Below are 22,699 nucleotides of genomic sequence, written 5' to 3'. Positions count from 1 at the left end.
CACTTTTTACTTTCAATTTTTCACTGCTCACTTCTCACTATTCACTCCTCACTTCTCATTCGACCCAATAACCATTCGGCCTAACAGCCATTCAGCCTGATGACCCAACATCAGTCCCATCTTCTTGGAAAAACATGTTTCCGAAAATATTTCAGGAACTTTGATGCCAGGGTGTCTTCTAAATGAGATTGTGGCCACTAAAGGCCTTTCGGGAACTTGTTCTAGCATGACTGTTCTGGTTGATATCCATCCTATGGTTTCAACTTTATGAATAACATGTTTCAGGAAAAATTCCAAGAATTTTGATACCCATATTGCCAGGGTTTATTCTAAATGAGTTTTTGGTCCCTGCTGGCCTTCCGGGAACTTGTTCCAGAATGACCGTTCCGGTTGATATCCATCCTATGGTTTCAACTACATGGAAACGTGTTCCCGGAACAATTCCAAGAATTTTGATACCCATATTGCCAGGGATTCTCCCAAATGAATTTATGGTCACTGTAGGCCCTACGGGAACTTGTTCCAGAATGACCGTTCCGGTTGATATCCATCCTATGGTCTCAACTACATGGAAACGTGTTTCCGGAACAATTCCAAGAATATTGATACCCATATTGCCAGGGATTCTACCAAATGAATTAATGATCACTTTAAGCCATCCCCTCCGGGAACCTGTTCCAGAATGACCGTTCCGGGTCATATCCTATCTATGGTCTCAAGTACATGGAAAACATGTTTCCGGAACAATTCCAAAAATTTTGATACCCATATTGCCAGGGTTTATTCTAAATGAGTGTTTGGCCCCTGCGGACCCTCGGGACCTATTCCAGAATGACCGTTCCGGTTGCTATCCACCCTATGGTCTTAACTACATGGAAAATATATTTCCAGAACAATTCCAAGAATTTTGATACCCACATTGTTAGGGTTTATTCTAAATGAGTTTTTGGCCCCTACGGGCCCTCCGGGAACCTGTTATAGAATGACCGTTCCGGTTCATATCCATCCTATGGTCTGAACTACATGAATAACATGTCTCCGGAAAAATTCCAAGAATTTTGATACCCATATTGCCAGGGTTTATTCTAAATGAGTTTTTGGCCACTACGAGCCCTCCGGGAACCTGTTACAGAGTGACCGTTCCGGTTCATATCCATCCTATGGTCTCAACTACATGGAAAACATGTTTCCGGAACAATTCCAAGAATTTTGAAACCCATATTGCTAGGGTTTATTCAAAATGAGTTTTTGGCCACTACGGGCCCCCCGGGAACCTGTTCCAGAATGACCGTTCCGGTTCATATCCATCCTATGGTCTCACCCAAGCAGCACGCGCAACATCTTTCAAATATGTGTTTGTTCCTAATAAATTGCATTGAAGACACTGGCAATACATCGAGTCACATTAAAGCCACTTCCCTGTTTCAGAAAATCTTAATGTTTCATTTCCGTTTAAGTGGCGTCGCAATATTCTACCCATCTGACTTCTTGGTTGGTATAAACTTCGATGTGTTTCATATCAGAAACAAAACAGATAAGTTGCAGAATTAATAACACTTCGGTTCATTGCTGTTACGACAATGTTTCTGATATGTTGCAAAACACTTTGAGCTCAGCTGAGCAGTATTTTATTTTTGACAGTCCCCTGCATGTTCCGTATAAGGTACAATTAAGTTACAAATGACTTTGTTGTTTATGTAGTGCACTTGTAGCAGAATCTCCAAATAGAATTGTTGGTGTGATGGTTATAGTAGAAGGTTGCAAATCTCAAGGTCCATGGTTCGATTCCCGGTTGGGTTTTGTGTTTTTATTTTCATTGTAGCCGCAAGATGTTGCAAATAGGCTCCACCTCTTGCGCTTTTTGTATCACAAAGGAGTTCCAAATACGACGCGTGGTGCATAAGTCAGACCTTTAGTAAGTCACACCACAGTTGTTGTTACTCACTGAGAAACAAGAGGTGTTGCTTGGGCAACTACATGAAAATTATGTTTCCGGAAAAATTCCAAGAATTTTGATACCCATATTGCCAGGGTTTATTCTAAATGAGTTTTTGGCCACTACGAGCCCTCCGGGAACCTGTTACAGAATGACCGTTCCGGTTCATATCCATCCTATGGTCTCAACTACATGGAAAACATGTTTCCGGAACAATTCCAAGAATTTTGATACCCATATTGCTAGGGTTTATTCTAAATGAGTTTTTGGCCACTACGGGCCCTCCGGAAACCTGTTCCAGAATGACCGTTCCGGTTCATATCCATCCTATGGTCTGAACTACATGGAAATTTTTTTTGTGGAACAATTCCAAGAATTTTGATACCCATATTGCTAGGGTTTATTCTGAATGAGTTTTTGGCCACTACGGGCCTTTCGGGCCCTCCGGGAACCTTTTCCAGAATGACCATTCCGGTTCATATCCATCCTATGGTCTCAACTACATGGAAAACATGTTTTCGGAACAATTCCAAAAATTTTGATACCCATATTGCTAGGGTTTATTCAAAATAAGTTTTTGGCCACTACGGGCCCTCCGGGAACCTGTTCCAGAATGACCGTTCCGGTTCATATCCATCCTATGGTTTCAACTATATGAATAACATGTTCCCGAAATAATTTCAAGAATTTTGATACCCATATTGCCAGGAATGAATTTGCGGCGACTTTAGGGCCCACGGGAACCTATTCCGGGATGTCCGTTCCGAGTTCATATGATCACGTGGTCCTAATACGTTGGGAAGTCATAATCCTCGAATTTTCTGCGAAACTGGTAGCTCAGGGTACAAGAAATCATCATTTGGACTCTATAAGATCAACTTCTCCATTTTTGAGTCATGGTCTAGCAAATTCGGAACTCCGGTAACCAGGTAATCCGGATCGGTCCTATGTGATATGGATCGGATAGAGGATGAATTTCTTAATCCATAGCAAACGGAATTGTCCAAATCGGTTGAAAACTGACGAAATTATGGTCATACCAAAACGTGGGTACCCGGGTACCCTGTCGGTACGTTACGGGGTAAAAATATTCAGAAGCCCCTCCCCAAGCCCCCCCTGACTGGATTTTCATTTTCGTACCACCCAAACCCTAATTTTGCCGAGTTTGAAGATGTCACGGAGTTTCAATTTCCTGCGATGTTCAGAACCCTAAAAAAAATTCACTTGAAAACGAAAAAGGTACCCGGGTACCCTGTCGGTAACAAAAGGGTTAAGCACTTAAGGAGCCGTATATTGGATCAAAACCTGCATTAAAATTGCATTCAAGGCGACTATAGGGTTTACATATAGGCATTTAATGGGTTGCCGTGAAGGCGCATATAATGCCACTTAAATTCTTTTCTCAATGCTTACTGATTATCTGGGCAAGGTCTTACGGAAGACCATCAGGTGGCCACTTGGGACTGTAATTAGTAGAGTTAAGGCAGGTATCTACGTCTACGCTCTTATTTCCAAACGTTCTAATATAGTCAGGTTATTAGCAGTGTTGGTAAAATCTAAATTCTCAAAAATCATTAGCGATTCAAATCAAGCGCGATTCAAATACCACCAGATTCATGGCCCAAAGAATTGCGAATTGCGATTCGAATTACGATTTGCATCATTGCATGATTTGTACGTGTTCTTCATTGTAGGATGCATTGAATTTTTTTTTTGCTTAAAGCAATTGCTAATAAATTCACATGTGAACAAAACATACGCCTCGATTGCGTTTTGATGGGTTTTAGAGCGAAATAATCTTTCGACGAAAGTGTGGAGCGATGCGATTCTGCCTGAAAAACTCAAGCGCGATGCCCTTCCTACCGAATCGCAAGCGAGTTAGCTCGTGCATGAAGCCTCGATGGTTGAGATTTGAGTATGATTCTACCAACACTGGTTATTAGAAATTAACAATGTTTCCATTGATTTTAGTGCGTATGATGGGAATTAGACCGTAGACATAAATACCTGATCACTATTAGGAATAGCTCTGACAAACTGTTCACACTGTTCAAGAACGAACTTCAAAAAAGATTATTTCAACGGATGTGTGTATGTTCATGTCATACGTGATCGATAAAACAAGTTAAGTATCATGAAAATTATTTAGCTCTTTTTAGTGGAATGTTTTCACTGTTATAATGCGAGTTTAGTACAATTCCATTTAATTCCACCACCTCGTATTATTTTTACATATACGTAATTCGACCTCTACTGTAAGGTCGTCTTCGAAAGTTAAGCATCTCGAGCTCGACTAGCAAACCCATTCTCAATGTCCTCGAAACGATGGACAACAGAAACATTTTTCCTATATAAAAAATACATACCGTGCGGGACCGAAATCCGTACAGCACCGAAATCCGTCCACCTCATGAGATATCAATAAATTTAAGGAGGTTAAAGGTAATTAATGTAAGAATAATTAATCTTATCCTGTTCAGATACTTGACAGTAAGCTTTTAGGGCATAGAATTGGAAAGAAGGCTTTGAAATTAAAACCACAAAAATCAAAAACAAATCTCCACCCACCAAACGCGGAGTTTGTGCCGCCATTTTGTTTTCGGGTTCGCATAATTGCACCAAAAGTAACTGTGTTTTAATTGCTAATTGCAAATCATTACATAAGATAAGCGGAATACAAATCGAAGGGATCGCTTCTCAAGGTGCATATCGAACTATTTACATTGGTGGTTTAGTCAATCAGACTGTTAAAATTTAAATATTTAGTTAAGAAATAGTTGTACGGATTTTGATCCTTTGATTCGAAATCCGTCCACAATGGACGGATTTCGAGTCAGGAGTAGTTGATTTAATTCATTATTTTATCATGTTTTTCTTAGTTTTTAATGAGTAAATGTGAAACACTTCAAAAGTAGAAGCCTTCATGCGCCTGTGTCAATGACAAACGTTTTATTTACATTCGATTCTAATTTTCTAATGACTTTTTCATATACTAAGGTGCTTAAGTGTACGGATTTCGATGCCCCACGGTATAATACTCTATTTTCGTAAGACAGGTTGAAATAACCGTTCCAATGAATTATCGAAATATTCGAGTAAAGCATACTTTGTAAAGAAGCCAGCAAAGAAAATTGCTTCCAGGAGAAAATAATTGGATAAATAAAAAAAATATCGTGTTTCTCTAGCAGGTCCACGTGCCAACACGGTGTCTGATATTACTCAGAAATGAATGATTCTCAACCCCCTACAAATTAAGTAGACTAGCTATTGAGATGGGTAACATCTTTCCACATAAAAAAGAGGACTTTCAGAAATTTCTGCACCGAACATACGGTGACCATGAACTCTTCCATCCTTCCTCATTTTTGACAGCTTCGTATGATATCTCCAAATGAGTGATATTGGAACATAAAACGGGTACTCTTGATTTTCCGTGGACAGCATAAAAACGGGGAAAGTCCGTCTCCGTTCGGCGGAAAGAGCATCAGCCAGTCCTTACAAACACCCGTACGACACGTTGTCGAGTCCGCATTCAAGTATAATTTAATTTCCTCTCATCCGTTCTTGCTCAATGCGTCCAACCGTAGAGGAGGAAACATTTTCAATTTACTTACAAATGATTTTCACTTTGAACCACTTCTCGCAGTACTTAGCAGATGAAAAGGGGGGAAGAAGTATGTACATAAACACTCATCCGCCTGCTGCACTCTCGTCCTTTCAGATGCATCGAGTTTTGCTGGATTTTTCAACTTCCCATCGATGCGTGCCCTGCTGGACAACTTTTGTGTCTACCATGTGAACGCTCCCGGACAAGAAGAAGGGGCGCCCACCTTCCCGGAAGAGTAAGTATTGTCGCTTGGTTGTGCTCGTAGCATCTGATATAAATTTTGCATTTGGCATCAGAAAAATAGTACACTGGATTTTGTTTTTACGCGATTTACATTTTCTCAATTTTCCACTCATCCTAAATGTTTAACGTATATTAATTATCATGTGGTTTTTCTTTGATTTATTCTGGATTTTTTGAAACATGTTGCGAAGAGTTTGATGGCAAATTGAAGTCACACGATCAAAAATACGAGCGAAAAAAAATCGTGTAAAAACAAAATCCTGTGTATATTGGACTTATAAGTAGATATCGTTTTAGCAATGTAATTTGTCGTACAGAGTCAGGTGAATTCCATATAGGATTCATGAAAAACCTAAACATATTTCAAAATATTATATTTAGTTTGTGTCGTAAAGAGAAATGGTAATAACTCTTGTACATCAACTTTTTTTTCTATGAATTATTGAGCTTATCAAAATTGTAGATTGTCCAACCAATCTCAAATCACATAAGATTTGGGGATCGCAGGTTTCTCTTAGTAGGTTGATCTAATATAACTCACTGCATTAGAACCTAAAAGTACTTTCTACTCATGTTGATTTCCTTCCAATAAATTCTCTAGCTACGTGTACCCAACATTTGACGAGCTCGCCTCTCAGCTGCTGTTTGTGATGTCACACTTCAATCTGAAGACGATGATCGGATTTGGCGTTGGTGCCGGTGCCAATATTTTGGCTCGGTTTGCTCTGGCACACCCGGATAAGGTATAATTCGATTTAAATTCTATTTAGGGATGATTTACCAATGACTGCTATTGATGTTCGGTCCTTGCAGGTCGGTGCCCTCTGCCTAATCAACTGTAGTTCGACGGCAGCGGGTTGGATCGAGTGGGGCTACCAGTTGCTCAACTCCCGCAATCTCCGCACCAAGGGCATGACGCAAAGCGTGATGGACTATCTGATGTGGCACCACTTTGGCCGGAATCCAGAGGAGCGCAATCTGGATTTGGTGCAGGTGAGTTGATAAAAGGCAAAACGAAAGAACTTACCCACATTAACGGTAATTTTATTCCAGCTGTACAAATCCAACTTTGAACGGTCGATAAATCCCGTCAACCTGGCCATGTTCATCGATTCGTACATCAAGCGTACCGATCTCAACATTGCCCGAACACCGTCGGGTACACCACAGACAGGTATGGGGAACATAGCGATCATTCAGTTATAATTTTTTTTTGTAATCCATATTTTTTAATTGCAGCTGCATCACTGAAAATGCCAGTACTGAACATTACCGGGGCACTTTCGCCACACATCGACGACACGGTAACATTCAACGGCAGACTAGCGCCGGAGAAGACCAACTGGATGAAGGTAAATTTGAAATGCAAAGGCACTCTGGGAGTGTTTTTAGTCTAAGCCTAAGCGTAGAACTTGCCTAATGGGAGGATGATTTGTCTGTAGCAAGTAGTCTAGATTGTGTCAACGGTTAGTTAAAGAATACAATAATCCAAGGATAATGTATTGATTCGCTTTCTGAAAATAAACTTGCTAATTAGGGCAAGCTGAGAGAGTCAGTAACAATGGCCCAATCCACCGCTGTGCCGTATTAAAGATGTTATTAAAACACGAGAGAGATTTGTGTAGGTTCATGAATTATTTGGTCGGGGTTCAGCCAAACCGCACCTTGCGGCTTTTTGACTGACTTATGATATTTTGTTCGCAAAAGTAAAACGGAAAATATTTTATGTCAATTGACCTTTCCCGTCAAAAATTGTATCTCGTTTTATTGTCTCAGTCGATTCTTTGGCTTATTTATGGTCAACTTTCCCAAAGAACCCATATTTTTTGAAACCTCTAACTATTTTTAAAATCGAAAAAGTGCTGTTTTTTACCATTACGGTTTTTGTTTTTGATTTTAAAAATAGTTAGAGGCTTAAAAATATAGGTTCTTTGGGAAAGTTAACCTTTAATAAGCCAAAGAATCGATTGAGCGAGTACAAATTTTGGACGGGAAAGGTCAATTAATGCGTACATTGGTTGTAGGATATCCTCTGTTATGGCGTTTGAACGATGTCCGATGCGATTTGTGATCAATTGAATATGTTACATGATAACATTAAATTAATTTTGGCAGAAAAATTAAAAAAAAAATCATTGGCGCCCGGTGCGACATTCGATATTACAAAAAAGTTAAATGTTCCGGAAATTCCCATCATTTTGGTGTCAGAAGCGGTATTTAGAGGCAAAAGTTTTCCGGTCGAAGGTAACGTGTTCGTTTCGATCTCGGTAATGAAGATGGATAATAAAGAGGTAATGACATCTCTTACGCAGATTTTAGCCTATGGCAGTGGGTCAAGCGGATTCCGCCAGAGCAACTTCAATTCATGAAATGTCTCCATCGTTCACTGTCTCCGAATACCGTTCGGTGGACAACACTTTCGTATCGGATTGTTTTAAACGCTTTGAGTAGAAATTACAGTCAAGCTGTATCCTACCTACTCAGCATGTACATTATGCACTAGTACATGTGAAAACGGAGCTAAATAATGCCATCAAGTTTTAAGTCCTAGAGTCCAAACGTCCTGGAAACGCCCACATACGACGATCTATGTACTACATTAGGCAACTTTTTTGATTCGACGAAAGATAAGTTCGTAGAAAGTATCAAAATCCGTAATTGTTCAGCGAAGAGGTGAGTCTAATTCCAGTTTCGCTTTTCGACTCAAGAAAGGTACCGCTCATTGTGAGCATATCCTGGTGACCGGTGCTGATTTAACAAGGTATGAACACAAAGCTTTGGCTTCAGGTCCAATAGACTCTCGTCACCGGTTGTGTGTACTTTTTGAGCGCCTTGTAGCGGTACCATCTGTTCCTTGCCCTGGAAAATCTCCATGCGTCCTACATTGGTATTATGAAGATTATGGAAATGCTCGTTCGTTTGTTTCCTGGCCGGGAATATATGCGGACATGGAAAAAGCAGTCAAATCTTGTCCTGAATGCGCTCGTCAAACACGTCTTTCTGTCAAGTTTATGGAGAATTAAATTTGAACCGATGTTTTAAGCGCCACTTTGACCAAATTTGCTCGAGGACTGGTTTAGCACGGTTTAGTGAACATCAGATTAATGCTTCGGACGTAGGTATTGCGGAACAGCAAGAAACGAAGAGGCTTCCGAGCCTCTTGAAAGAAGGCTTCCGAGCCTCTTGAAAGGAGGCTTCCGAGCCTCTTGAAAGGAGGCTTCCAGGCCTCTTGAAAGGAGGCTTCCGGGCCTCTTGAAAGGAGGCTTCCGGGCCTCTTGAAAGGAGGCTTCCGGGCCTCTTGAAAGGAGGCTTCCGGGCCTCTTGAAAGGAGGCTTCCGGGCCTCTTGAAAGGAGGCTTCCGGGCCTCTTGAAAGGAGGCTTCCGGGCCTCTTGAAAGGAGGCTTCCGGGCCTCTTGAAAGGAGGCTTCCGGGCCTCTAGAAAGGAGGCTTCCAGCCTCTTGAAAGGAGGCTTCCGGCCTCTTGAAAGGAGGCTTCCGGGCCTCTTGAAAAGAGGCTTCCGAGCCTCTTGAAAGGAGGCTTCCGGGCCTCTTGAAAGGAGGCTTCCGGATCGCTTGAAAGGAGGTTTCCGGGTCTCTTGAAAGGAGGCCTTCGGGCCTCTTGAAAGGAGGCTTTCGGGCCCCTTGAAAGGAGGCTTTCGGGCCTCTTGAAAGAAGGCTTTCGGGTCTCTTGAAAGGAGGCTTCCGAGCCTCTGGAAAGGAGGCTTCAGAGCGTCTTGTAAGGAGGCATCCGAGCTGAATGAAAGGAGGCTTCAGGGCCTCTTGAAAGGAGGCGTGCGAGCCTCTTGAAAGGAGGCTTCCGGGCCTCTTGAAAGGAGGCTTCGGGCCTCTTGAAAGGAGGCTTCCGGGCCTCTTGAAAGGAGGCTTCCGGGCCTCTTGAAAGGCGGCTTCGGGCCTCTTGAAAGGAGGCTTGGGCCTCTTGAAAGGAGGCTTCAGGGCCTCTTGAAAGGAGGCTTCCGGGCCTCTTAAAGGAGGCTTCCGGGCCTCTTGAAAGGAGGCTTCCGGGCCTCTTGAAATGAGGCTTCGGGCCTCTTGGAAGGGGGCTTCCGGGCCTCTTGAAAGGAGGCTTGGGCCTCTTGAAAGGAGGCTTCCGGGCCTCTTGAAAGGAGGCTTCCAGGCCTCTTGAAAGGAGGCTTCCGGGCCTCTTGAAAGGAGGCTTCCGGGCCTCTTGAAAGGAGGCTTCGGGCCTCTTGAAAGGAGGCTTCGGGCCTCTTGAAAGGAGGCTTCAGGGCCTCTTGAAAGGAGGCTTCCGGGCCTCTTGAAAGGAGGCTTCCGGGCCTCTTGAAGGAGGCTTCGGGCCTCTTGAAAGGAGGCTTCCGGGCCTCTTGAAAGGAGGCTTCGGGCCTCTTGAAAGGAGGCTTCCGGGCCTCTTGAAAGGAGGCTTCCGGGCCTCTTGAAAGGAGGCTGGGCCTCTTGAAAGGAGGCTTCCGGGCCTCTTGAAAGGAGGCTTCTGGGCCTCTTGAAAGGAGGCTTCCAGGCCTCTTGAAAGGAGGCTTCCAGGCCTCTTGAAAGGAGGCTTCCAGGCCTCTTGAAAGGAGGCTTCCGGGCCTCTTGAAAGGAGGCTTCTGGGCCTCTTGAAAGGAGGCTTCCGGGCCTCTTGAAAGGAGGCTTCCGGGCCTCTTGAAAGGAGGCTTCCGGGCCTCTTGAAAGGAGGCTTCTGGGCCTCTTGAAAGGAGGCTTCCAGGCCTCTTGAAAGGAGGCTTCCGGGCCTCTTGAAAGGAGGCTTCCGGGCCTCTTGAAAGGAGGCTTCCGGGCCTCTTGAAAGGAGGCTTCCGGGCCTCTTGAAAGGAGGCTTCCGGGCCTCTTGAAAGGAGGCTTCCGGGCCTCTTGAAAGGAGGCTTCCGGGCCTCTTGAAAGGAGGCTTCCGGGCCTCTTGAAAGGAGGCTTCCGGGCCTCTTGAAAGGAGGCTTCCGGGCCTCTTGAAAGGAGGCTTCCGGGCCTCTTGAAAGGAGGCTTCCGGGCCTCTTGAAAGGAGGCTTCCGGGCCTCTTGAAAGGAGGCTTCCGGGCCTCTTGAAAGGAGGCTTCCGGGCCTCTTGAAAGGAGGCTTCCGGGCCTCTTGAAAGAAGGCTTCCGGGCCTCTTGAAAGGAGGCTTCCGGGCCTCTTGAAAGGAGGTTTCCGGGCCTCTTGAAAGGAGGCTTCCGGGACTCTTGAAAGGAGGCTGCCGAGAAGCGTAGAAGGATGCTTCCAATTCTCCAGCAACGTGCAACTAATTGGAGAAAAAAGCCTTCATGCCTCTCAAACATTAGCTTCTGAACCATTAGACTCTAGATTTTACTTCAGAAGTATATTCTAGACATATTAATTATTCAACCTTTTGTTTCGATCAGATTTTCAAAATTTGTTGATTCCACCTTTTTTTTTTTTGATATTTTGTTCCGTACCCCTTTATACTGGTTGGTTTTTGAAGGCACGATGCCATGCATTTTGTACAAGACAAAGCTTTGAATTGAAAAAATACACAATCATCAACCCTTTATCAATAAGTTTTGATTGAAATTGTAATACAGCCGCAATTACGCATTTTTGTCCGAGGAACTCCCTGGGACCAGCGGAGATACCCCCAGAGGTACATGTACCCCTGGTTGAGAACCGCTGAGCTAGACGGATACTTTTTAGACCCACTATACGTTGAAATTTTCCAGCGTGGGAAGAAGATTTATGTACCCATGTAGAAGAGCTAAAAGTGGATGGATTTTACTTCTCCGTTAGTGTATTTCCCAACCGACATGCTGCCAGATCCACACAACCTCCTTATTTGCAGTCAGTAAGCGGTGACACCTTTACTTTTTAGCACTTATCTTGGTGCCAGTGCCGGTGCCAGTTTATTTTGCTAGAAGATTGTCACATTATTTTGCATTCCTCCGAGCTGTCTGCGTTGCGATCCAAACTTATATTGCCGCGCTGGACTATCGGAACATTATTTGCCATCAAATAGCTTCCTAGCATATGTACACAAAAAAATCATGAAATTCGAATACATTTTAGTATCGGGGCATCCTTAAGATCTTTCACGGGAAATTCTTCGGACTCTCCACGAAATTAATTCGGAATGTCTACAGGAACGTCTTAGGAATTCCCTCGGAAAATTCGGAATTTCTTTTCAATATTCAGAATTTCTACGGGATGTTATGTTAACTTTCTAAAAAGAGCTGGCGTCAGATGTCAAGTGTCAGCGGCGTGAAAATTTTTAAACAGTGCACTATGGTCCAGGATACAGATTTTCGCGGAAAGTAGCATTTTACGCCAAAACTATATTTTTTAGAAAAAACTGTTGTTCTACAAAATTGTTCGAAATAGTAAGGCCATCATTATGGTGCAACCAAAAAATAGGGTAGCCCATCATATAAAAAAATTAGAAAATATTTTTTTATTTTTTGGAATATTGACATGTTATGTTCTACAAAGTTGTAGCGCAGCTTATTCCAATTAATTTTCCTCAAAAACTTTTTCTGTAGCTCTTAAGTTGGCTGATTTGGAGCAATTTTACCTAATTGGATTAGGGTGTACCTCACAAAAACAGTATTTTTGATCTAATTTTTTTGTTTTGGATTTCTCGAAAAAGTCGTCTTCAGGTGACTTTTAGAGCTCAAAAAAATGCATCTTTTGATGGGTAAATATGCTCAATATCTTCTACCGATCAAAAGTTATAACCGTTTTTCTGTCAAAATTACATTTTATTCATAAGTTGATATCTCCGGTTAGGGCAGACCAAAAAAATATGTTTACACGGCATTTGAAAGAGAAATTCATATTTCTTATTATGTCAAAAAATTGGAGATATGTTATTTTTTTATCTCAAGTTTTACCAAATTTACTAAAATCATGTTTTTTCAAAAAAAAATGATATAACTCGACAATGGACGAAGATACAGACGATATTCTTATAGCAAAACACGCGTTTTGGAAAGCCCTAAAAGTATTCAGAAGGTGACATTTGTGAGAAATGAAAAATAAAAAATCTACAGCTTTAACACTTTTTATAAGTTTTATCATTATCATCGTATTGCAAGATTTACGAGAAAAGATGCATTTTCGGCCTAAAGCATACTTTTAAGAAAAAAAAAATTGTTCTACAAAGTTGTTCTGAATGCTCTGGCCTTTATTAAAGAGTTACCGAAAAATAGGGTGGGCCATTTTATAAAAATGTGAAATTTTCATTTTTTTTTATTTTGCGGAATATGGACATAAAATGTTCTACAAAGTTGTAGCGCAGCTTTTTCTAATCAACTTTACTATATAAACTTTTTATGTAGCTCTTAAGCTTACTTGTTTAGAGTAATTTTACTTACCAGAATTAGGGTGTCCCTCAAAAAACAATATTTATGATCTGCTCATTTTATTTTTTATTTTTCACGGATGCCACCTTCTGAAGACTTTTGGGGCTTTCCAAAACGCGTGTTTTGCTATAAGAATATCGTCTGTATCTTCTTTCAATGTCTAGTTATATCAATTTATTTGAAAAAACATGATTTTAGTAGAATTAGTAAAACTTGAGATAAAAAAAAAACATATCTCCAATTTTTTGACATAATGAAGAATATGAATTTCTCTTTCAAATGCCGTGTAAACATATTTTTTTGGTCTGCCCTAACCGGAGGTATCAACTTATGAAAAAATATAATTTTGACAGAAAACGATTATAAATTTTGATTGGTAGAAGATATTGAGCATATTTACCCATCAAAAGTTGCATGTTTTGAGCTCTAAAAGTCACCTGAAGACGACTTTTTCGAGAAATCCAAAACAAAAAAAATAGATCAAAAATACTGTTTTGTGAGGTACACCCTAATCCAATTAGGTAAAATTGCTCCAAATCAGCCAACTTAAGAGCTACAGAAAAAGTTTTTGAGGAAAATTAATTGGAATAAGCTGCGCTACAACTTTGTAGAACATAACATGTCAATATTCCAAAAAATAAAAAAAATATTTTCTAATTTTTTTTTATATGATGGGTCACCCTATTTTTTGGTTGCACCATAATGCTGGCCTTACTATTTCGAACAATTTTGTAGAACAACAGTTTTTTCTAAAAAATATAGTTTTGGCGTAAAATGCTACTTTCCGCGTAAATCTGTATCCTGGACCATAGTGCAGTGGTGCATCGATGCAAAGATGTCGGTGGCGATGGATGTCAAAATGCGATCCTGCACATCAATCAACTCTCCATAGGTTACAAAGCTACAACTTGTTCATGTTATGTGCGATATACAACAATTTAGCACGAGGCAAAAAGTTTTGATGGGGCATCAAATTTATGTAAGGTTAATTAACATCGTTGACTCCGTAAATTGCGAAATCTGAAGTTTCTCCTTTTGCACATCACATACATATCTATGTCATCCAATCTTGCCGAAAAAAACATCTACCATTTATATGTGATACATTGACTGCGGGGAAACTTTCCACTCGTCTGGTTTCCTCAAATGTCGTAAATGAAATGATTTTCCAACCGAGCTAAAGTTTCCCAACGGAACATTTCCCCTTGCTTGATGATATCGAGTGCAACGTTCGTCTGCAGTTAACAACACATCAGAAAGCAAGTGAAATTTGAAAAGTTTTGATTTGTTTTTTTCTTACATATGCATCATTTCTTCTCAATCGTTTTGTGTATTTTCGCGAACTGTCATCACTTTTTATGTGTATAACAATGTCGATTACTAGGAGGATATGTCATGATTGATAGCTGAAGTAAAGAAAAACCATCGGTTCTTGTTGGTGGAAAATTGGCCTTTCCCGTCAAAAAATGTATCTCATTTTGTTGTTGGGAAAGTTAAACTTAAATAAAATAAAGAATAGATTCAGCGAAAAAAAAAATTGAAGGGAAAGGTCAATTCTAATGATTTCTTTTTATTCAAAATATAGTGGCTTTCAAGAATATGGTGAATACTGTTCTAATTCTCTTCTCTCGATCCAACAGATCTCCGACTGCGGTCTCGTACTGGAGGAGCAACCAGGAAAATTGGCGGAAGCGTTCCGATTGTTCCTGCAGGGTGAAGGCTACGGTAAGTGCTAAAATTTCTTCCTTTGTCCCAGTTCAAGAAAATCGTAAAACGAAAAATACCCACAGCAAAAGATGGCAAACTGAAAGCTAAAATAGAAGATTGAATTTGCTTTAAAATAGGCTTGAAATACTAAGAAGCAAAATTTGAAACGGTAGCGTGTAATATTTTGCGCCTTTTATTATACATACACGCATTTTTACATCATCACTCAACAGTCAACAAGCTTTATTTGTTGTATGAAGAATAAACTTGCCAAAAATTGAAAAAAGAACAAAATAAAGCTTGCTCATTTATCACTAACATAGACAAAATGTAGGCTAATGCGAACTTCTCAAACTTAACTCACAAACATCATCAGTTTCATGTTTATCATAGGAAAATAAATCAGTATTTATAAAAAAACAGCATCCAAATTCGTTCCCACCTTGTAGATACGACTAGTCTCGTATCGATTAACATCTTTGAGTCAAACGATAGCATTGATTTCTTTATAAAATATTATGACAGTGCTCAACAAGTTAAAATGTAATCCATCTTATCATACCTAAACTAATAAATAAAAAAAAAAGTTCGACCTAGATTTTACCAAATAAATAATTCAATAACACAACGTCAGGACAAATGCAACTATAGTTTCCCAAACAAACATAGAAGACAAAATTTGAGAAAATATTAAGAAAATGTTCAGAAATACTAATTTATTGAATAAAAACGCGACTGTTAGTTCAACGCGAAAAGCTTTTGCGCCTGAATATAACACGACTCAAACGAATACATCTGAAACAGATTTTTAATTCTACGAAGTCCCTTTCGGAATTTGCAAATGTGTCGACCCATTTTTTCTTCTGTCTGCGGTCGGTGTAACTTTCGGTGTGCGTATTTCCTTTTACGAACTTTCGAACTAATATGATTTTTTGACAAATGTTCATTGTTTGTGAGCGTTTCGTCGTAATGGAAATTGAAACAATATTTCAACGTGGTGTTTATGTTAATGGTTTTTTTTCTGTTAGTCCAATGTTTTCCGTATTCGTTTTGTTTTACACTAATTATATTTGATATGTTTGTACCATCTGTTTTCACCTTCATGGACTCATTAATGTCATCTTACATTACTAATGGGGATAAGATTGAGCAGGGTCTCAGACTAATTAAATTAAATGGAAATTTCAATATTTGAAGATAAGATTTGATTCAAAGACCTCATCACGAAATCATTGTCACAAAAATTGAGAATTTAAAACGATTCCACTGAAATGCATTATGGACCATTAAAAACCAAGAAAAAGTTTGATTCTTGGTCCAAAAATTAAGCCAAGGGATGGAAGTTTGGATAATCTTTTCAGATAAATGTGTACCCTGGATTATGAAGAATAACTTGCACGACAAGCGCATACCTTTGTTGAATTTGTTTACCACTATTGTGTGGCAGTACACTATACAATTTTTAATAATAAAGACTCTACTAATAATTGTATCCATAGTAATTCATTTAAAACTTAAGCTACAAAATTTCTGGCAATGGAGGATCTTTCTGGTGAAGAAAAAATCATAAAAAAGTAATCGTAGTCCAAATTAATAGTTTTATTTTTCAACGCACCGTAAACCACAAATCAGAGCACCCTTTTTAATTTCCCTTCTTGCACTTTTTTGTTTCGTTTAGCTGTTGGCGCATTGGCGAAAATAGGCAAACTATCCCGTGCTAGCACGCTGGAAAGTGTACAATTTTAGTCCGTATTGCCACAGACCCTTCCCAACCGCAGAACTCGAGGATCCTAACTGAGCTGAGCGAAAGGACGCGATGTTGCGAATGATTTGCGAGTGCGTGCGATTAAATTAGAATCCTGCTGTATCCCGAAAGCAAACTAACCATGTGCTCCACCAGACCACACAACCCAAGTAAACCGCCATCACCGCTCATCAGTTTCAAATTGTCATTTGCCATAATCCGAGACACAAGCGAACAGACACGCTACCACCACCCCACGCACCGGTACACTTGTTAGCACGTCCCCATCCCAGTCGCAGTACTGATTTCCGCTAAGCACACACCTTCAAGTGGTATGTCGACACACATTAACGATAGGAAACCACCCACAGCTACAGATTTCCACCTTTGTTGAGAAAACATCGCCATCGAGATTGGATGTCCTCCCATAATAGAACCACAGGCAAACGGAGGCAATACTCGTGAAAAAAAATTTTTAAACAGTAGAAAACTATAACGAACTTAAAACGACTTAAGGAACAATAAGAGAATTCTGCTATCATATTAATAACTCAATTGATATTTCGAACTCATAAGAGAAGAAGAAGAAGAAGAGCTCTTTACGTAATATTCGAGCTGGAGCTATCTGCCTAATGTGTTTTAGCCAATCAGTTATAATTAATGGCGAGGGTACTGAAAAATGACTAGCTTTTTGTTAATAAGTTCCTTCAGAAAAAATGATCAAGCTTTGTTATTGTAAACATTTCTATGGGACCAATCCGTTTGCCTGTGTACTTCCCTTTCCAGAACTATTCTATTTCCGATTGGCGAACTTCCGAGGAGCTCCAACAGATAATCAAATCGTTCATTGTTTGGGTGTATGATACGAGTGGAAAATTGTGTAATCGTTCAATATGCATAAGTTGCTTTTTGCTTTATATAATTTGTTGGACAAACTCAATGTGATTTTCGATACCACAAAACACATAATCATACAATCATATAGCTCGTGTGCTCAGATAGGTAAAATCATCCTTCAAGTGAAAAATTGACAACCATTTGACTCTTTTATGTTTTAGGCAAATATGTTGGAATCATTAGGTTCTCTTGTGTTATACGTTAGGGTAGATTAGAACTTTTAAACCATGCTTGAATAGAGAAAAAATGTATTTGATTCAGTGCCTTTAAGTTTTAGCCGTCATTATTTAGAAAATCAAAGGAAAAAAAACCAACAAGTCTTCCGTTTATGTCTTGCATGCAATTACACTCTTCATTCTGCGAAATCAACCAAAACAGTTTCCAAGAAACTGCCATCCACCGAGAAGACCAAGTAACTTCATACGAACAGTATGTCAGCGCATGGAATCGTCATACTTTGCAATATATTATATTTTATGTTCGTATGAATGTGTATGGTTAGTGATAAAGCTTCGAGAGAAAATGAATATGTAGCTTTGAATAAAAAAAAACATTTTGTTTTAAAAATATTTTATTTTTTCTGGTCACTCCAGTTTTGTCCAATCATTCATATCGTTAGAAACCTAATATTCATTTTAACTTTATTTTTAAAGATCACATTATGTTTATACACAACTAAGTTTATATTATAGTTTATGCTGGCAAAAATCAATCAACTTTCTTATAAGTTATGTCTTCTGTTTCGTTTTAGATTTTTGTTCATAATTCTGTAAAAATATGAGATAGAAATAAATATAAATATACACCAAGTTATGCTTCAAATAGTTTGGTTTTGCTTTTTTGTACTATTGATGACACTCATTCCATAGTGGTTTGCTGAGCACAAATATTGGCAATTAGGATCACGTAAGATTTCAATGGAATTGTTGGAAAACAAGTCCATTGAATCATGCAAATACGTACGAAGCAGATCTGTTTAGCAGCAACATATTCGTCAAACTTAGTTATGAAACTAGTACACAGACAAACAGACATAACATTCGGGATTATGTCATCGTTCAGTGATTTGCTGGACATCTTCTCTGCCCATGATAGCATATTTGTAACATTTGCATTTTTGTCGATTTTGAATTAAGCTTATGAATCATCTCCAAATTGATAATTCTTCCAGTTGACCAGGTGAAATAAGAAAGTTTGTTCCAAAAAACTCGAAAAAACTACCAAGTTGGTTTGTAACATTAAGCATAGTGACCGCATAACCGTAACACTAAAAAACTTTAGTGTCGGTACGCCATGCGCTATGTACAAAATTTTTTGCAATTTGTTTGCATTCAAATACCAAGTTATGGAAATGTTTTTACCGAAGATTTCAACTGAATAAAGTGCTGGTGCAATTTTTTGGAATTTTTAGAAAATCATTGAGATTTGCATACTTATGCGTATCACAAACTTCATCGTTCCATTTCTCCCATGCCTACTTTTGTCGATTGTTACAAATATGCGATCTTAGGCAGTTCTCTCTATATAAAAATTGGTTTGCATTTCCTTAGAAACAATATAATTCACGAACAAATCAAACGATTGGCATGATTAATGCACGGTTCGAACCGCTCTTGAATGGGCTGTGTTTGTAATGTAGAAAAAAGACACATGTGTAAAAATATGCAAAAAGCTTGTGAGTTGTGAAGTAATTCAAAACGATTGTGCAAACACAAATCGGTGCTGTTATTTGACATTTACAAAGCAAAAGTGCCGATCCCGGGCAATGCTAGTTCTGCTAGTCTTCTCTACATATAAAATTTTGTTTGCATTTCCTTTGAGGCACTATAATTCACGAGCGGATTGCCAATTTGCAAGATTTCCTCCCTAATCGATTCGTCTGATTTTATGTACTAACAATTGATTAATTTGACGATAAAAGTTTGAAAATTTGTCCAAATGCAACTTCTTTATGAGCTCTGAAAAAATTAATCAAGCTCGAACTGAAATCGATCTAGAGTGCGACGCTGCAATCAACTAAATGAACTAAATAACAGATCGAAAATAAAACCCGAGTGAGATCTGGCAAGTTCGCCTAGTTTTTAATAATTATAAGTTGGCCAATTGATGTTCCATCTTCATGTGTTATGTTGGTATGTCTGTGACTAGTATGTTCAATTATTTCAAGTTCGAACAAGAAAGAAAATACACGAATAAATGTATACAAATAATCCAAATGTTTAAAAATTCGTTAAAAAAAACTTCTTTTCGATAAAAACTGCGATTGCGATTCCATTACCATGTTATCCATCATATAATTGGGTCCTATTTGATCAGAATCATCGTAACGAAATTGGAAGCTTGGCCAAATAACACGTTAGGCCGAAAGTCATCTAGCTGAATTCCATTTGGCCGATTCGAACGTGTGGCCGAAATAATTATAAGGCGTAAAATGTTATTTAACCGGACGAGACTAGAAACAGTGAGAAGTAAGGAATGGGAAGTGGAAAATGAGAACGTCTCGCTTATCACTACTTACTTTCACTCTCCATTTCTCACTCATTACTTCTCTCCTCATTTCTCGCTTTTTCCTTTGCACTTCTCATGTTTCACAGAGAGATGTGTAAAGTAAGAAGTGAAAAGCATTCACGTATCATTCCTCTTTTTCTCATTTCATTCTTCTCGCTTCTCAATTGTTATCAATCACTTCACACTTCTCACAATCACTATTGATATTTTCGGCCGAGGGTCTCCCGCTAGTATTGCGAACGAAGGCGTAGCGTTGCCAATGCGGAGATGGCGAGTTGGATTCTCGGTCCGTCCGAAATGTTAGTAGAACAGTTAGTAGAAACGCAGATTAAGTTCCAGTGAGAATATAGAGCCATAGCAGAAGAAAAAGAAAAAGGCCTTTCTGCTAAACGGCCATTTAGGTTAAACGGCATTTTCGGCAAAATGCTCTGCTTGACCAAACGATATTTCAGCTTGTTACACGCTATCGAAGAATTGCAGGACTGAACAGTAGCTGTGCAAGAATGTGATAAGATTGTTTTGGGCAAGGTATCTTCACTACAAGGTAGAATGAATTAAGCAATTACTATGTGTATTTGAGAAGTAGCTGGTAAGTGACAGCCAGCCAATAGGCAATACTAGTAGTTTCTTGATGCGAAAACGGAAACATAGGCATTTTCACTTTCAAGGCCTTTGAGAGACCAAAAATGATATTTGTCTACTCCCATTTCCAAAAGCCCAAATCTGCCGCAATGTTTATCGTACATTACTCAAGCTGTACTCGCTATGTTGTGCTAATTTTTTACTATTTATTTTGAAATAACTTTGATAGTCACCGTTACCCCGTACAGAAACAACGTTAGCGTCCTTAAAAATGCTATCATATGCAAGTGTCATGTTGCATGCAAGCGTATACCAGCGCCATTCTGCTGTCAAATCGAGATTGTGAGTTGCAAAGTCGACGTCGATGAAGTTGATTTTCAATCGATTATTTTCAAAAAAAAAAATCAAGCCTTCTTATCTGTTCTCTGTGGCATGAGTGTAAATTATTTGATCATCTTTTTACCCCTAAGCCCGTGTTTATCCTTTCAAGCTCTTGATTAGAGTGCAAATGGAAATGAGATTTTAGAATTTCAAACAAAAAGACATTGCTGACAAGTTTCATTACCCCAAAATATGTCCCAATGCAAAATTTGAGCTCAATCGGATTTGATTTGGGGGTGCCTAAAAATCATCAAAGTATTGAAATTTTTACCCATGAAAATTTTCCCAAGGCCAATGCCAAAGAACCCAAAATGCATGAAACTTAGAAAATTATTTTTAGAAAAAAAATCTATTGTTATTGGACTTCGAAAAAAATTCTTATGGCGAATACAAGTTTTAAAAAACGCAACGCAAAACGTTACGCAAACATTTCCCAAGACCTAAAATATGCCCTTATGCAAAATTTGAGCTCCATCGGACATGATTTAGGGGTGCTCAAAATCTTGCTATCAAAGTTTTGAATTTTTTGTAACCTTTGAGATCAGTTTTACGGAGAAAATTATCAGATTGCTAGGCAATATTTATTACACTGAGGTTTATTTTTACGCGGTTATTATTACCGCATGGATTCAAAACACAACCTGTAAAGATCAAGTTACAAAAAAAAAACATTACCAGCTTTCCATATTCGCCATAATGGCGGATGCTATATTTTTTTTGACAATAACTGCTTCCAGACACTGAACTGTACTTTTCATCCGAGTAAGCTTTGATGTACTTCGTCACCAATGTGAGCCAGAAGTTTGTTATTTCTTGTAAACCCGATAATCTATACGATATTATATTAGGGGGATTCACTTAACGGCGTAGGTTGCTGTGTATCTGTTTATGGAAATGTTTCACAGGCGATTTGAAATATGTCCCTTGTGATTGAGTGTGAAACATTTCTATAATCAGATACACAGCAACCTACGCTGTTAAGTGTATACCCCTATTATATTTACCATTCATAACATGACATGAATAAATTTCAATTAATATTAAACCAACCAAATACCTATCGCTGAAGTAAAGAACTCGTTCGAATGAAGAATTTTTATATGGTTCTGAAGATTTGCTTAATAAGTGGAAATCTGGCTAATATGAAGTCAGCCATTCTATTGTTAATTTCCTTCGCGAAAGATCCGGTGTAGTTTCCTTCAACCTCCAGGCCTGTGTAAGGTCAATCAACATTAGAAGGCTATGAATTAGAATAATGGATCTTGAACGTTTGCATTTTGTAAAATACATATTTGGTTAATTTCTTACAATACACGCCAAAGGTTCTTTTAGCCCAAGACATTCGCCTATATGTTTTCCATGAACAGTCCGGTGTGGACTGTCAGGTATAGACTATTGATATGGACTATTGATTCGCTTGATTATTTAAATATAACTTTGAAATTGAGACATGCCCCCAATACCTTCATCATACTAACTTTTCGTAAGGAAAAAATCGATTCTGTATCTGCAGGATCCGACGCCAAAATAGAAGAGTTTAGAGAGTTAAAAACGAATTAAGTTTATTCTCTTGCTTCAATTTTTTTTTGTTCTTTATTAGAGAGGTTTTTAGCCCTTGACTGGTTCATCTCTTTAAGCTGCTTCAAATATTTGATATATTTAAAAACATAAAATTATAAAATAAGTTGTGTGCGCTTTATCTACCGAGCCCTGACCAGACCATAGTAAAAGCCACAAGGAGCAAAACCTCCCGTGCGGATTAATTGAAATTAGTGAGGGTTCCAGAATACCGAATTCC

The 22,699-nt window shown here is 39.1% G+C and overlaps 1 protein-coding gene across 7 annotated transcripts in view; it reads left to right on the top strand.

The window, feature by feature from the left end:
• LOC134213155 (protein NDRG3) overlaps nucleotides 1-22,699 on the top strand; it is a 169,273-nt gene that overhangs the window by 136,230 nt on the left and 10,344 nt on the right. For 5 of the 7 annotated variants that reach the window (XM_062691815.1, XM_062691812.1, XM_062691817.1 and 2 more), the window contains 7 exons: nucleotides 5,658-5,778; nucleotides 6,388-6,529; nucleotides 6,600-6,779; nucleotides 6,840-6,960; nucleotides 7,026-7,138; nucleotides 14,723-14,807; nucleotides 16,468-18,252. In XM_062691815.1, coding sequence (XP_062547799.1) covers nucleotides 5,658-5,778; nucleotides 6,388-6,529; nucleotides 6,600-6,779; nucleotides 6,840-6,960; nucleotides 7,026-7,138; nucleotides 14,723-14,807; nucleotides 16,468-16,535 — 830 coding nt within the window. In that variant the 3' untranslated portion in view covers nucleotides 16,536-18,252. Of the gene's footprint in view, nucleotides 1-5,657; nucleotides 5,779-6,387; nucleotides 6,530-6,599; nucleotides 6,780-6,839; nucleotides 6,961-7,025; nucleotides 7,139-14,722; nucleotides 14,808-16,467; nucleotides 18,253-22,699 lie in introns of those variants that run through there. The other 2 variants (XM_062691814.1, XM_062691818.1) reach the window with 2 other exon arrangements.

This window comes from Armigeres subalbatus, chromosome 2, assembly GCF_024139115.2.
Source record: "Armigeres subalbatus isolate Guangzhou_Male chromosome 2, GZ_Asu_2, whole genome shotgun sequence".
NCBI lineage: Eukaryota > Metazoa > Arthropoda > Insecta > Diptera > Culicidae > Armigeres > Armigeres subalbatus.
The sequence above is the reverse complement of the archived record's forward strand: the minus strand, read 5'-3'. Positions and strand labels throughout refer to the sequence as shown.